Source organism: Eutrema salsugineum, unplaced genomic scaffold (genome assembly GCF_000478725.1).
Source record: "Eutrema salsugineum unplaced genomic scaffold, Eutsalg1_0 scaffold_16, whole genome shotgun sequence".
Lineage (NCBI taxonomy): Eukaryota > Viridiplantae > Streptophyta > Magnoliopsida > Brassicales > Brassicaceae > Eutrema > Eutrema salsugineum.
In genome coordinates, this window is record NW_006256858.1 from 1589792 (window position 1) to 1603565 (window position 13774).

The 13774-nt window shown below is 38.9% G+C and overlaps 5 protein-coding genes and 1 non-coding gene across 9 annotated transcripts; 2 read left to right on the forward strand and 4 right to left on the reverse strand.

Moving 5' to 3' along the window:
* Positions 1 to 112: 112 nt before the first annotated feature.
* LOC18021647 (probable sucrose-phosphatase 3b) lies at positions 113 to 2754 on the reverse strand. 3 transcript variants are annotated; one of them, XM_024157754.1, is made up of 8 exons: positions 2609 to 2754; positions 2124 to 2206; positions 1635 to 2039; positions 1339 to 1533; positions 961 to 1251; positions 681 to 867; positions 544 to 590; positions 113 to 466 (listed from the first exon to the last, which is right to left on the reverse strand). In XM_024157754.1, exons 2-8 carry the CDS (start codon positions 2193 to 2195, stop codon positions 377 to 379), a joined length of 1287 nt encoding a protein of 428 aa, XP_024013522.1. In that variant the 5' UTR covers positions 2196 to 2206; positions 2609 to 2754; the 3' UTR covers positions 113 to 376. The 3 variants fall into 3 exon arrangements, with proteins under 3 accessions (XP_024013522.1, XP_024013524.1, XP_024013523.1); XM_024157756.1 differs by lacking the exon at positions 2609 to 2754 and adding an exon at positions 2393 to 2549; XM_024157755.1 differs by lacking the exon at positions 2609 to 2754 and adding an exon at positions 2370 to 2549.
* On the forward strand, positions 149 to 220 carry TRNAC-GCA. The gene has a single exon. It is a non-coding gene; the product is annotated as a tRNA-Cys (tRNA).
* Positions 2755 to 3202: 448 nt separating the features above from the next.
* Positions 3203 to 4327, forward strand: LOC112087792 (putative F-box protein At3g52320). Its single transcript, XM_024157784.1, is given in 6 exon segments — positions 3203 to 3208; positions 3319 to 3455; positions 3457 to 3602; positions 3605 to 3795; positions 3946 to 3950; positions 4039 to 4327. Coding segments are annotated over 6 exon segments (774 nt in total).
* A 127-nt stretch (positions 4328 to 4454) lies between these two features.
* LOC18021648 (ABC transporter G family member 27) lies at positions 4455 to 8238 on the reverse strand. Its single transcript, XM_024157738.1, has 10 exons — positions 7748 to 8238; positions 7592 to 7665; positions 6751 to 6986; positions 6504 to 6659; positions 6232 to 6415; positions 5837 to 6145; positions 5463 to 5750; positions 5095 to 5379; positions 4911 to 5018; positions 4455 to 4750 (listed from the first exon to the last, which is right to left on the reverse strand). Exons 1-10 carry the CDS (start codon positions 8103 to 8105, stop codon positions 4529 to 4531), a joined length of 2220 nt encoding a protein of 739 aa, XP_024013506.1. The 5' UTR covers positions 8106 to 8238; the 3' UTR covers positions 4455 to 4528.
* A 587-nt stretch (positions 8239 to 8825) lies between these two features.
* Positions 8826 to 10807, reverse strand: LOC18021649 (ATP synthase subunit d, mitochondrial). Its single transcript, XM_006403753.2, has 5 exons — positions 10486 to 10807; positions 9905 to 9986; positions 9489 to 9553; positions 9299 to 9385; positions 8826 to 9178 (listed from the first exon to the last, which is right to left on the reverse strand). The coding sequence occupies exons 1-5, from the start codon at positions 10654 to 10656 to the stop codon at positions 9077 to 9079; spliced, it is 507 nt and encodes a 168-aa protein (XP_006403816.1). The 5' UTR covers positions 10657 to 10807; the 3' UTR covers positions 8826 to 9076.
* Positions 10808 to 11087: 280 nt separating this feature from the next.
* On the reverse strand, positions 11088 to 13745 carry LOC18021650 (protein IQ-DOMAIN 1). 2 transcript variants are annotated; one of them, XM_024157831.1, is made up of 7 exons: positions 13575 to 13745; positions 13356 to 13484; positions 13072 to 13164; positions 12686 to 12982; positions 12343 to 12558; positions 12062 to 12181; positions 11088 to 11969 (listed from the first exon to the last, which is right to left on the reverse strand). In XM_024157831.1, the coding sequence occupies exons 3-7, from the start codon at positions 13138 to 13140 to the stop codon at positions 11382 to 11384; spliced, it is 1290 nt and encodes a 429-aa protein (XP_024013599.1). In that variant the 5' UTR covers positions 13141 to 13164; positions 13356 to 13484; positions 13575 to 13745; the 3' UTR covers positions 11088 to 11381. The 2 variants fall into 2 exon arrangements, with proteins under 2 accessions (XP_024013599.1, XP_006403817.1); XM_006403754.2 differs by having other exon boundaries at positions 12686 to 12985.
* Between the last annotated feature and the right edge of the window lie 29 nt (positions 13746 to 13774).

Sequence of the window (13774 nt, forward strand, 5' to 3'; positions counted from 1 at the left end):
TTATCTACTTTGTCATGAGGTCTATTAATATTCATAAAGACAAAAATAACTACTTGTCTGTTGACCACACTTCCAAATATAAGGAAACAAATTTTATAGTTATTTGTTTTTAGTTAACTTTTTGTAAATAGCCATGCAGATCACCAATGGGTCCATAGCTCAGTGGTAGAGCATTTGACTGCAGATCAAGAGGTCACCGGTTCGAACCCGGTTGGGCCCTCAGAGTTTTTATTTTTTTTCCCTTAAACCTATGCCCAATCTCAAATTATTTTCTTTAAGCTTATGAAAAGACAAATTCAAAAACTTACAAAAAATCCTATATGGGGAAAGGGAAGACAAATCCCGGAGACTGTTTATCACAAGAGTCTCCAAGATTTCAGATAATCCAGGAAGTGTTATCATCATCCTTCACCTCTGATTCCTCCGACCATATCTGCTTCACCTTTTCCCACACCAACTCTTCTCCCTGCATTTTTTTGTTTCAATTCATTTTCATTCAAGAATCAAGATACTAATCTTATCAGACTTCTGAGAAACTGATACCTTTGAAGTGAATTCGAGAGTTGTTGTGCAGCATTTACGCTCATCCCCTGCCAATAGTACCAAACGATTCATAAATCACTGGACTTGCTCATAAAGTCATCAAATGTCAGATTGAAAAAAATGGCCTTTTTTGTTACCGCATTGCTCCCACTTATCAAAGTTCACTATCCATTTCCCAGGAATGGTGTCTATTACCAGAACCTGATCTACCCAAACACAAAACTTCTTCCCTTTTTTGTCTCCATGATACTTCCTCATCTCATCAATGGTGTCTCTCAGAGATTTCTCTGCACCTGATGGATGTAAAAAGACAGCAGCTTGGTGCTGAAAATGTTCCAAGAAAAAGAGACGAACAGAAATTAGTCCACTCAAGTCTTATACACAAATATGGATTCCATTTGCACCTAATTTACTTACACATGACTCTTTGAAGCTGTCTATGTATGACTCATACTTCTTGATCTCACCGCGCCTCAGTCTCTCGTAAAACAAGTAAAATCTCACAGCTTCTTGACCAGGATTCGCAACATCCGTTTTCCGACTCAAGAATTCAGAAGCATCTCTTGGAGAAAGAGTTGGTCCAAGCTTAAAATGATCAATAGCTTGAATAATCCCATCCGCACATCTCTCGCTTGAATGTATAACCTTTGAGTTGTCGAAAGCATTTTCAGAATGCCACTTCAATAGCTCTTCTTGGGAATTGCTCACCTTCACAAAACACATAGACAAAACCAGTAAAGGTTTTGGATTTCGGTAAAAATGGAGGAGAAGATTGTGATGAGTGAGCATTATTACCATGACACCGTGAACATCAGGAATGCTAAATAGTTCAGCATCGTGTTCAGAGTCGCCGCAAGCAAGAGTATTGACAGGGAATATTCCTTGAGCATTCAGCTTCTTGAGAAGATACTCGAGGGCCTCTCCTTTTCCTGCAGCTCGTGGTATAACATCCACATTCTTTCCCCAACTGTGAATTATCTTGACATCTAACTGAAAACATAAAGACAATAACATCATCACAAAACAGTTTGGTTTTCAAGTAACAATAATCTCACAAAAAAGAAAACATAAAGATAAAGTAAACACTTAACGCCACGTTTCTCCAGCAATTGTGAAAGTTCCTTGGTCACTGCCTCACCTTTACCTTCATCAATGTAAAAGCTGACCTTGTGTAGCCTCTGCTCAGTTTTCGGCTGAAGAGTTAACTCAGGGAACTTGCTGGTTTCTTCTAAGACTATCTCTCGGTTCCATTTATCGCTGTTCAAGGATTCAACCCAAGCATGGTCAGGAACCATGGAGTTACCACATGCTATCTCGGTTCCTATTGATGTAATGATGATATCAGGAGTCAACAAGGGTTTCTCTTTTCTCAATTCTTTGTAAAGAATCGGTGATCTTGCAGTTGAGAAGACAAGAAGAGAGTCACGGCGATAAGCGTATTCCCACAATGAATTGAACCTCAGAAGAGAGAGGTTCTCAGAGTCTTGATGATCAACCTGCAAAACGTGAATCAAAACAAGATTCTTTTGTTTTTTGTCTTGCTAAAAGAAAGGAAAGAGAGTTAGAGAAACATATCATACCATGGTATGATCAAGATCCGAGACGATCATGAGTGGAGGAGAAGATTTCAGCCGCTCCATGATTATTACCATAAAGTAATGCCCTGTGAAATGGCACCGAGGCACAATTTATATTGAATATAGTTTTAGAGAATTTGATATTTGAGTTTTGTTCTTAACATTCAAAACAATTGGTAAAGAGAGCTAAACAAGACTCTAAATTTGAGAGAAATCAGAAATGTCTAAACCCAATTCACTAACATATACCAGATAAAATCGATTTTTGTTACCAATTTCAAGAACCAAACAACATAAAATTCCCCGTCAACTTCTTCTACAGAGCTTTATAAAGTTTCAAAGTCCAAGGAAGGGCCGTAACAAAACATCTAGAGGCAACACATTTGCCACATTTCTCCAAGAAATACCACAAAAAATAGAGAGAATGAAAACCAATTCAAAAGGTAAGAAAGAGGAACACAAGTGAACATAGAAGGATGAAAGGAAACCTTGTGTATGTCGCTTCTTCTTCTTTCTTCTGCAAGTCGAGGGAAAAGCAAAAAGGTTTCCTTTTTCTCGAGAAAGAAGAAGAAAGAAAGAATATACATATCAGTCACACTAATCGGCGTGTTGGAGTTACAGCGATTGTCCAAGGACCACGTAGTTAATGCTTACCCCATCCACCCATAAAGCCAAGGATCAACGGTCAAGATCTTTCAAGCATTAAAAAGAGTAAAAATATTTGTTTCTCTTTTGTTCCTTTCTGATAGTTCAGAGCATCTGTCTGATTTGTCTTTTCACCTCCCGAGTCCCGAGTCATATATGCCATTAACTTCTTTTTTTTTTCCTTTTTCTTTTAATAGAACAAAGTTTGAAACTTGGTGCTTTCTTTTAACATATTGAGGTCATCTTAATAGTGGAGTCTAAAGTTGAGTTTACCACTTCAACTAATACTAATTAATATATTTAATTAGTTAATAGAATATACCTATCGGAATCTGTGGATTAATATATTCATAATCACTACAACTATTGAAAGTTCATAACTTGTAGTGATTATGAATAACCTTATGGATTCACCAAAAAAAAAAATGAATAAGCTTATGGAAGTGATTATGAATGAGCTTAAAATTAGAAGGTTTTTCCTTTGCATTTATAGTTAGTAGTAGAAGCATAGACTTGCAGAGAAGTAAAGTTGGAGGAATTTTGTTTTTAAAAGAAAAAGAAATTGCCTTTACCGGAGATCCCTGAGGAGCTGTTGATCGAGATTCTGATGAGATTGCCGGCGAAATCTCTGATGAGATTCAAGTGTGTCTCAAAAATCTGGCTTTCTCATATCTCCTCTCGATTTTTCCCTTTTCCTCAAATCCTCACAGCGTTATTGTTTCTTCGCGTGTTTTATGGATGGCCAGAAACGGAGCAAGCACGCGTTGATCACATCGTCGAAATCGAATCATGATCTTCGCTCGGACACATCTGTTTTTGTGATCGACCAAAGACCTAACCAGGCTTCTACTTCGTGGACGCTGTTCGTGGCTTGGCGTGTTTTAAAAATAGGGAAAGACTGCGAATTTGTAACCTCCACACGCTGCAGTTTGTGGAATTGCCTGTAATGAGACCTGGAGCTAAAGGGGTCGCCTATTTTGGACACGATCTTGTTCATGATTAATACAAAGTGCTCCACTTGTTTTGGAAGGTCGGTAGTGTTTTGTGGAGAACACAGAACAGAAGTTCGAGTATTGGTACTTGGAGCTGGAGCTTAGTGGAGGAAGATCGAATGCCACATTCCACATGAACCCAATCTTGATTCGCATTGAGTCTCCATCAACGGTGTAATGTATTACAGAGCATGTAATGATGCATATAGAAACGTGGGCTTGTTAGTTTCGACTTGAGTTCTAAAAGAGTTCACTTTCATTGAATTTGGATTTCCCAACAGTGCTCACATCTTCCAAAGGTGGTCTCGAAGGACAGGTCTCATGAACTACAAAGGAAAAGTAGCTGCTTTCGACTATTATTGTGATTTGAGTGATGGAACTATGGATGTTTTGGTTATTGAAGATGCTGAGAAGAGTCAATGGTCGGAGAAGAAGACTTTTACTTTGCCAGTTTCTCAGATTAATCTCGTCCATGGAGATCACGTGAGTATGAGTGGCACTAGTCTCAGTGGTTTGGTTCCGAAAGGTAGATCTCACGCGGAATCAACCCTCACGCTTTTTCACATATGATTTGGAGAGGAATGAGATACCAACCTGTTGTGTCAGCTGTTTGGAATGATATTGAGAACATCATGTACAGTTTTGGAAACCTAAATATATTATCAAGTTTTCACATATCGTTGACGAGTTACATTCCAGATCAAGTGGATATATACGTATTATAAACAAGCAAATATTACAAGTTAAGTGCCATTTTTGTATTTAAACTCCTTAAGAAGGAGAGAGGAGCTTCATCCTTCGAAGAGAAATGTAGGCTAAGAGACGGTAGCCAATAATCATGGCTACAAGGGCACTCACTTCCTGAAGCCCACTCTCAATTTCCTCTCCGTTTACGTTTTGCATGATTTCTTCGTATTGTACCTTGACAAGGAGCTTGTATGTGTGGTAGTTGAATGACATGAAACGTATCCAAGCGATGAACACTGGAACTTTCTGCCAAATAAAAAAAATGCATAGGTCTTAATTACAGGCAAACTTATCTAGAACATGTCTGAATGTGGAGAAAGCTAAGGTAAGAAAAATGTAGTTTGTTATCCAAACCTGTTTGTAAATACTAGAAAGTTCTTGGCTTTAAAGTGCTGTATATTTTTACCTTTACGAAGTAGCCACCAGCAAGCATGAAAGTCATTACAGTTACTGATGCCAAAGTTGTGGCCTTCTTCAAGTCCATGAAGCTCGCCCCAATTGCTAATCCAAGTCCCTAAAACAACATTTTCATCATTAGTTGTTAGCATTTTATGTTCGGCACGTCCATTGTTTTTAATGCACATATATACCTGAGCCGCGACGATGCAGAGAAAGACTGTGAGCACGCTTAGGAAAAAAGATTCAGCTCTTAGTCTCAATCCTGCCATGAAATATACAACTACTAGGAAAAGCACAGGTAGTATCAAGTCAAGCGGCAGGTCGCTTGTGGTTCTAGCCATAAAATATGCGCTTAATCGATACATATTGGACTCCCTTTCCTTGCTCAGCATTGCTCTCTCTTGAGGAAACGTGAAGATCGCTGTGAACACCGGAAAGAATCCCCAGAATACGGCAATGAAGAAGAGTAGCCCTACCTGAGATGCAGATGGTGTTCCATTTCAAGGTAAGAGACTATCTAGAGATAATTTTTAGACCATAACTAAACATGTTTTCATACCTGATCTTGTAGGCCTTTAGGATGTTCAATGTCTGATTGCCACCAGAGTAAACCTAAGATGATGGCAGTGGAGAGAACTTGAGTGACTCTTAACCAGCTGAAATAGTCATGCCTCCGTTCTTTGAATCCTCTTAAAGAAAGTATGCAGTACTGTTCCCACCAGCTTAATCCCCATTCTCGCTTGGGACAAGTTATCATCACTTTAACTTCTTCATCAAGAGGAACTGGAGCCAAAAGTTTCTTCTTTTCCATGACTGCAATATGTGTCTTGTAAGCCTCCTCAAGGTACTGTGTTTCCGCATCAACATCACAGTTAATATGATATACCTCTATAAGCTATCTTGAAATGTAAAAGCATCTCATCCTTGTCTCACCTCATATACAACTGTAGGAGTTGGCTTGGAAGATATAATCTTGCTGCAAGAATTTTCATTCTTCATTTTCTCTTTAAGAGTTGAGGGTATGGAGATATCGTTCATGTTTCCATTCGCTAAGTCTAGCAAGAACTCTGCTGGATTCATGGCGAGTAGAGGAGAACATCCTACGGAAGTGAAAAAAGACATTGCTTCTGATGCTTTCCCAAAGTAAAGCAAGCTTCCTCTGCTGAGTACAACCAGCTTGTCAAATCTGTGAAAGAGCCTGCTTGATGGTTGGTGGATTGTTGTAACAATAGTTTTCCCGGCCTGCATGCCAACAAGTAAGAACTCGGATGTGGACAAATCTATATAAAAAAAACAGGTTTTGGAGCTGTAAAGAGTGGATGTCTTACCTTTGCTATACTCTGTAGCATCTGAACAATCTTTAGAGCAGTAGTAGAGTCCAAACTAGAAGTCGGTTCATCAAGGAAAAGAAGTGAAGGATTAGTAATGATCTCATTCCCAATACAAACCCTTTTCCTCTCCCCACCTGAGACACCACGAACAAATGACCCTCCAATCATTGTGTCTTGGCACCTATTGACAAAATTTTCTTAACACTTATTAGCTTTACTATATGAGGAAGTGCCTAACTGTTAGATGATAGAAGTAGATGGTAATGAACCTTTCCAGTCCAAGCTCTTGTATAACACTGAGAGCTCTTTGCTCCTTCTGCTGCTTTGTGAGGTTCTTAGGAAGGCGTAAAAGAGCTGTGTAGGTTAGTGTCTCTTTTACAGTTAAGTGAGTGAACAGAACATCATCTTGTGTCACAAATCCAACCCTGCCATGGTGCTTTCCCGTGTCAATTGTACAAATCATACATGCATCTACACTTTCATCATCTAGAGACTGAACTTGAATCTTCTATTAACCTGGTTTTCAAGTGCTTAGAATATGGTTTATCGTTGTAGCTAACCGAGCCGCCGATATTATGCTGATTAAATCTGCCACCAAGCAGATTGAGCAGTGTGGTTTTGCCACTTCCAGAAGGTCCAATGAGAGCTAGAAGCTCCCCTGGATATGCTGAACCACTAATACCGTTCAAGATGCTCTTTTCTGATGACGATGCCATTCCTTTGGTAGTTACCTTGTATGTGATGTCTATGAACTGCAAGAATTGATTTGGTCAGCAAATTATGCAAGCAAAAGTCCCCATACGCCTTAACATTCAAGAAAATTATTGTATTATATTTCTACAGAAATATGGCTTAAATTTTCTCTGATTTATGCAGAGTAATACCTATATAACCATAACCTTTTGGTCCAGTGTGAAGCTCTGCTTCACATGTTGCCGAAAAACCAGTAAATTGTAGTAGAGCCTCCTAAGCTTGACTTTCGTGCACCAAAGTTAGACCAAACAGAGAAGGCAAAACAGAGGTTTTAATGTCTAGGAAGATTCATGATGCTTTTCTTAATGCAACGAGGATGATAAAAACTACTTTAAAAATGTTAACTGTTTCTTCTTCATTATGGGGGGGGGGGGAATGGGAAATTCTTGAGAATAAAGAAAACATCATATGAGATACAATCAGCCCCACTGAAGTTGGACTAACCAATGGCAGCAAAATCTAAAATAATATTTCTAGTGACTTTTGGGTGTTGATGATTTTAGATACATATCTCCATCAGTGCCTGCGCTCAAATAGAGAGTATCATAAAGATCAATTCTCCCATGTTTCCCATAAAACTTATCTATCCGGGGAAATGGTTTACCTTCAGATATATTGGAAAGGTTGGTTCTGCCTGAAGCTTGACCACACTACTGGTTGCTGCTTCAATAACTTCCGCTGCAACATCAAAGGATAATAATAACTCAAGAGTCTACTGTCTACATCAAGAACTTCATTTTGGTTTGATGGTTTTTCTTACAGATATCGTCGTTGCTGCATGATTTCTCTGAAGCAATGATCTCTTCATGTGGCACAGCAAAGCCCGTGAAAGAGAAGGAAAGACCAAGGGAAGCACTAGAGGCTCGGCTAAGAGCCGCACCACCAGTGAGACGAGCAAGGTCAAGAGCAGGGTGTGCACTCTTGGCCTTCCTTATGTGTGTGTTCCATCTACTGTTGTTGCTTCTGCTGCCGCTCTGGCTCGGAGATGACAATGTCCCATGGCTACTGCCTCCACGATTGCTGAAATCGAGTGAGCTAGACTTAAGAGCTTCTGTGAGTGTCTCAGATTTGGCCTTAACCAAGCCTGATGATGATGATGATGAGGTTCCCGTTTCCATTTTGTTTTCCCCCCTCCACTGTTGTTTCTGTACGTTGCTGAAGCAAAGCTCAATGGTCTCATTAGTTGACCTTGAAGTCACATGAAAAGGGTTATAAGTCAACTTACCTTGTGTTGAGGTTTTGGGAAGCTCTTTGTTGTGTTTTTGGTTGGAGATGAGACACACAAACATCACCTATTTATGGAGTTAGGGAATGGGAGTATCAGTTTACGAATATACCCTCAAATGCACACTCTTTGGGGGATAGACACGTGATAGACATGAGACCATGACCTACGAGATTATCTCTGGCTCATGCATTTTACAGATACTTGTTTTGCTTTAAAGAGGAAAATGGTCTTATCTCTTGTTTGATATAATTAATGGCAAAAGGCCAAAACCTGACTTTCGGTACAGAGAGGAGGGTAGGAGAACAGCACGTGGATCTTGATTCTTTAGACCAATAAAAACATCTGTCTTTCTACAGCTCTTACTTTTAAGCACATTGCTATAAGTCGATGTTGCTTTCGTGTAACAACAAACCGGAAGACTTATCAAACAAAGTTCGCAAAGCAATGTTGGTTTAGATTCGTGCTGAATTGGTCAACTGACTTCATTCACATTTTGACGACAATGTGAGCTATGTGAGAAAATGCAACAGTGACGAGTCAACCTGAGCTATTAGAGAAAATGCAACAGTGAAGAGTCAGAGATTGGTCCATTCCTTGAAGATGAAAAATATAATGAACAAGAGATGTAATCACTCTTATTATTCCTTTTAGAACGAAAAACGAAACAATTTATGAAATTGATAACTAAATCCAAAAGGGTTTTTATCGTCATTGTCTCATTGGGTCTCCAATGAAGATCTCAACACTGCTTAAGTGAATGGTGTACTTATTATTGTTATGATTGGCTCACAAAATCACAGTAAAAGAGAAAGAGAAGGAAAGTTTCTTTTTTCCATGCCGGAGATACACAGAAAACATTGATCAGTATCCCCAGTAGTCGTTACGGATTTCGTCATCAAACTTCTTTTTGAGCTCTGGGTGCTTCTCAAAGTACTCATCTGCAGTCATGGTGCTCAGCTTTTTCTGTTTTTATGCCAAACACGTAGTTACAAAAAAAAAAAATCACCATAATATCAGAACCTTAAAAAGTTAACAAAAGTACACAAGCTAATCCAACTTTGTACAAGATAATTTGTTACTTACGCTTATCTCTTGGACATCAGCAATTTCTTTCTCCAGCCGTTCAGATTCCTTGAGCGATTTCTGTTCTGCTTCTTTCAGTTCCACCAACTACATATATATAGCATGAAACATGACACCAAAGAAACAGCCAAAGTTAACTGAGAAAAGGCCTTGTCAAAAACATCAATCGAGTTTCTACGCTATTGCTCACCAAAGCATCAAACTTTGGCTTGTATTCAGGGGTAACAGTGTCCACGAACTTGGGAATTTCAACGCCTGCGGCAAACCAGAAAGAGAAAACAAAACACATCTTAGTTTCTCAAAAATTCCTTTGGTAACTCTATTCTCTCTATAGTGCCAACAATGAAAAGAGAAATGGGAATTGGGAACTTCAGGTTCAACCACCATCTGGAGCACATCTCTCTCGAGACTTCACTAGATAGCTACGCACAATCTAGCTGAAACGAATTGGTGGGTGTATTTTGTATCATAACATATAGGTCAGCATTTTTGCAGGTGCGAATGATAATTACAAGTTGCACTAAGTTTCAAGACCACAAAGACGATCGTAGTCAGGTTCTGTTCAGCAATAAGATTTTCAGAAAATAAAAGAAAGATAGAGCTTACTGTCATAAGCTTCCTTGTACATGTCCACTATGCCAGACCCAATGCCCTTTCTGTAGAAATCCCAATCAATGGGTTCAGGTTCCTGCATAAAATAAACAAAAAGAAGAATCACTCCACAAACCAAAAGACATAAAACAAGAATTAGAGCATGAATGATTTCTATGAAAATGGCAATTTAGTGAGATAAATTGTATGTCTCACTAAAATGAAGATGATCAGAGCACAAGTAGAACTAGGCTATCAAATAGAAAAATGGTCAGATCTTTCCTTGACTAAAATTCGACATTTCAAATGCAAATGAGCAATAAACAAAGGCCAGGGAACAATGTTCACTATGTCTTAAAGGAAAAATAGATCTTAACAAAATATATTTCTGAATCAACTATGGGAAACAAAACAATATATAATATAAGAACGAGTGTCACCAACAAAAATCTGAAAAAATTGATGAATGACCTGATCCAGAATCCTAGCGTCGAATCGGAAATGATGAAGATCTAAAAATTCTAAACCCAGCAGTGAACAAAATTGGAGATGGCTCAAGAATCAGATCAGGATAAGGAAAGAAATCGGAAGAGAACCTGACTGAACTTGGTCTGTAGCTGCGTGTTAACCTCATCGAAAGCACGACGGAGGTTAGAGAACTCTCTGCGAGCCTCATCGGTGACAAGGACCTTAGCCATCCCGTCCCAATCTATAGTCCTCGAAGCTTTGAAAGCGACATCGGCGATTTTCTTACCAGCTCCGCTCATTTTTTCTCTCTCACTGTTTCTCAATTTCACCCCAAAAACACACTGATGAATGCGAAGAGGAGGAGGAAGAAGATGAAGTAAAAGAGGAAGAAGATGTAAACGTCGTCCGATCCGACCAATGAAGGGAAAGCCCTAGAATCCTAAAAAGGCTTACAGGCCCTTTTATTTCTCTTTATTTATAATTTAGCCCCTTTATATTGTTTATCTAAAAACGGCCCCATAACTTTCAAGACTGGTCCTGAGCGGCTGGTTATATACATTACTTGAGCTCTCTGGGAACAAATTACAAATCTTGATGGTAATTGGTACTTTGATACGTTCTTGACGTGAAAATCATTTTCTTATGGCTGTGATAATCAAAAAAATTATCCTCAAATCCATTATATATCAGAAGGAAATGAGACATTACTTTGCAAATCATCAATCTTGCTTATGTTTGTCTCCTCATCAGTTGAAAGATACATGAAAAATCAGATGTTAAAACAATCAAAAATCTTTGAACAAAAAAAAAAACAATCAAAAATCAAACAAATAAATAAGTTTGTAGCAGTAACCAAAAAAAAAAAAAAACCAAAAACAAATGAAGGGAATTGCTATAAACAAAGACACAGCAGAATCTTTTCTGATATTATGTCTGTTCCAGAACTTGCACCTACTCAACAGTGTCAGATATAAACTATATCCATTCTTCTAAAAACATCTCCTCTTAAGCAAGACCAGTATCTTTATTTGTTCCCATTGCCTTCCAGCTTCGGAGGACCAGAAAACCGCCTTACAGTCTTGGGAGATCCAGTGAAGGACAACCGTTTTTTTGCTGTCTTCTCTGAGCCCATTGGACTAAGGTTCGAGAACCGAGCTCTTGCTTTAGCAGCTTGAGTAGGTGCCATGTAGCCTGGAACTGACTGAGAGCGAATACTGGTTAAGCTATCATCGTCTCTAGTGGATGCATTTGAGCCACAAATGCTATGCCTACGGTTGCAAGGTTGCTCTGATTGGATACTCAACATGCTCTTTGAGTCTTCATCACCACTTGGGACCTGCCTCACTCTTGGGCTTGAACCTCTTTGAGTACTATTTGGTGTCTTTCTTTTTGGTGAAAGGTTTTTGCCGCGTGGAACCATCTCAGACATGGCACGGCTTGCTACGCTCGTCGACACAGAAGAGTTTTTGTCAGCATTGTCTGGTGTTGTGGTTGGCAGGTTTTCGTTTGGTCTTGAAGCCATCCAACGTTCTAGCCAACTCCAACCCCAATGCGGGTTGTTCGGGTCCATGAATGTTTGAGATCCAAATTTAGATGAGTTTTTCCACGTATTCTGCATATTCATAGTTTTCAACATTTTGAGACTCATCTTCTTGATTTCTGGTGTAAAAGACATTAGAGCAAGATAGAAAACAAGATTGATACCTGATGAGTGTATGCGTATGCAAGCGCTTTTTCTCTTCTCATTGTTGCTACTTGCTTGTTCAACATGTTTGCCTCAACTTTCTCCCGCGACAATGTGCTATCATTCCAATTTTCTCCAGTCTATTTCACAAAACGTAATATAATCATAAGTTTGTAACTAACTTTCGCAGGCTACATTTGGAAACCAAGATCGAAAATCAATTTTCACAAGTATATCAAGATCAAGAAAAAAGCTAACTGTGTAAGCTAAAACTGTAAACATCCTGTGAGAATTAACTTACCTTGGCAACATCTTTATTGTGTTTTTGTTGGAGCTGCCGCGCACAAGCTTGCTTATCCTCAGATAATCGGAGCCTCCTCTCACGAATCTGATATTGTAACCTAGCTAGTGTTTGCATGCTTTGCAATGTCGATGTGGCTTGACGTCTCACACATTTCCCTTGGATTAAAGATTTTAGCCTCACAAGGCCTCTCAAGGCACGCAATGCTCTTCTTGCCTGAAATTATGTATCAAAAGAAGTGATGAACTTGTTCCACTAACAGAACCACCTTTATAGTTACTAGACTTGGAAATGTGAAACACACTTGGAAGTTTGAAACACAATGAAAACAAAAACTATGTACCATATATCCTCTGAATGCTGTCTGAATCTTGATGGCAGCGATCTCTTCCTTTGATTTCTCAGGGAAACGTGATATTGCCGTGAGACGAACAACTTCAGCAGCAGCTTGAGAAGCTGCAATGGCTGCCTCTGCAGCAGCAGCAGTTGCAACAGCCACGGAGTAAGCATGTCTGCTCTGTTGCTCCTCAATCTCCTTTCGTTTTGCGTCTTTGACAACACGAGGAGTACTATTAGGCAGTGAATGATTGGTAAGATCCAACTTCTTGGATTTACCAAACCATTTCTTGGCCTTATGGGGCTTCTAATGAAGGATAACAAAACATTTGTCTTTATGAAAATAACTAAAAAATGTGAATAATGTGAAGATAGTTTTAAGGGTTACAAAACCTGTTCTTTCTTTTGTTTTGGTTCTGGAGTTAAGGCCTTCTTCACAGCAGAAAACCAACTCTTACCCATTTTTAGTTTTCCTTTGCAAATGATCTGCAAATGCAAAGCCGGAGAGGTAAATTCATGACCAAAATTATATAAATTGTTAAACTAATCCCCATGATTCAAGACTTCATCTTGTTTATCCCTAATCTCGAAAGAAACTAGAGGATGAGGGGAGAAATCGATAAAACTTAAATTCATGAATACAAAATCAGAGCACTAACTGAAATGTATGGACTTACAGATTTTGATCAATCAATCTTTCTTGAGGAGAGAGAGAGAGCTGCCGAGTTTTTTTTTTACAGGACAAAAAAACTCGGAGAAAAAAAACAAACCCTGAAAGACGTTTCACTGTACTTCAAACGCAGAATCTGAAAGACAAGAAAAATTCAGTTTCAGAAATGAATTAAAGACACAGAAACACGTAAAAGCATATGAAACTGCGTAGTATACACGCGTACCTACACTTAGAGAGTGGCAATATTTTAAAATTTAAAACAATTTCTCAGATCGACCAAACAAAAGACAAATGAGAGTCTTTTCTAGGATTCAGACAAGAAAGATAAATGGGTATGGAAGCCTATGGTACAAAATCTCGTAGAGGAAAAGAAGGAAGAAACAGATCTTGAAGGAGAAGGGGTCCAAGGGAATGAAACAGTGC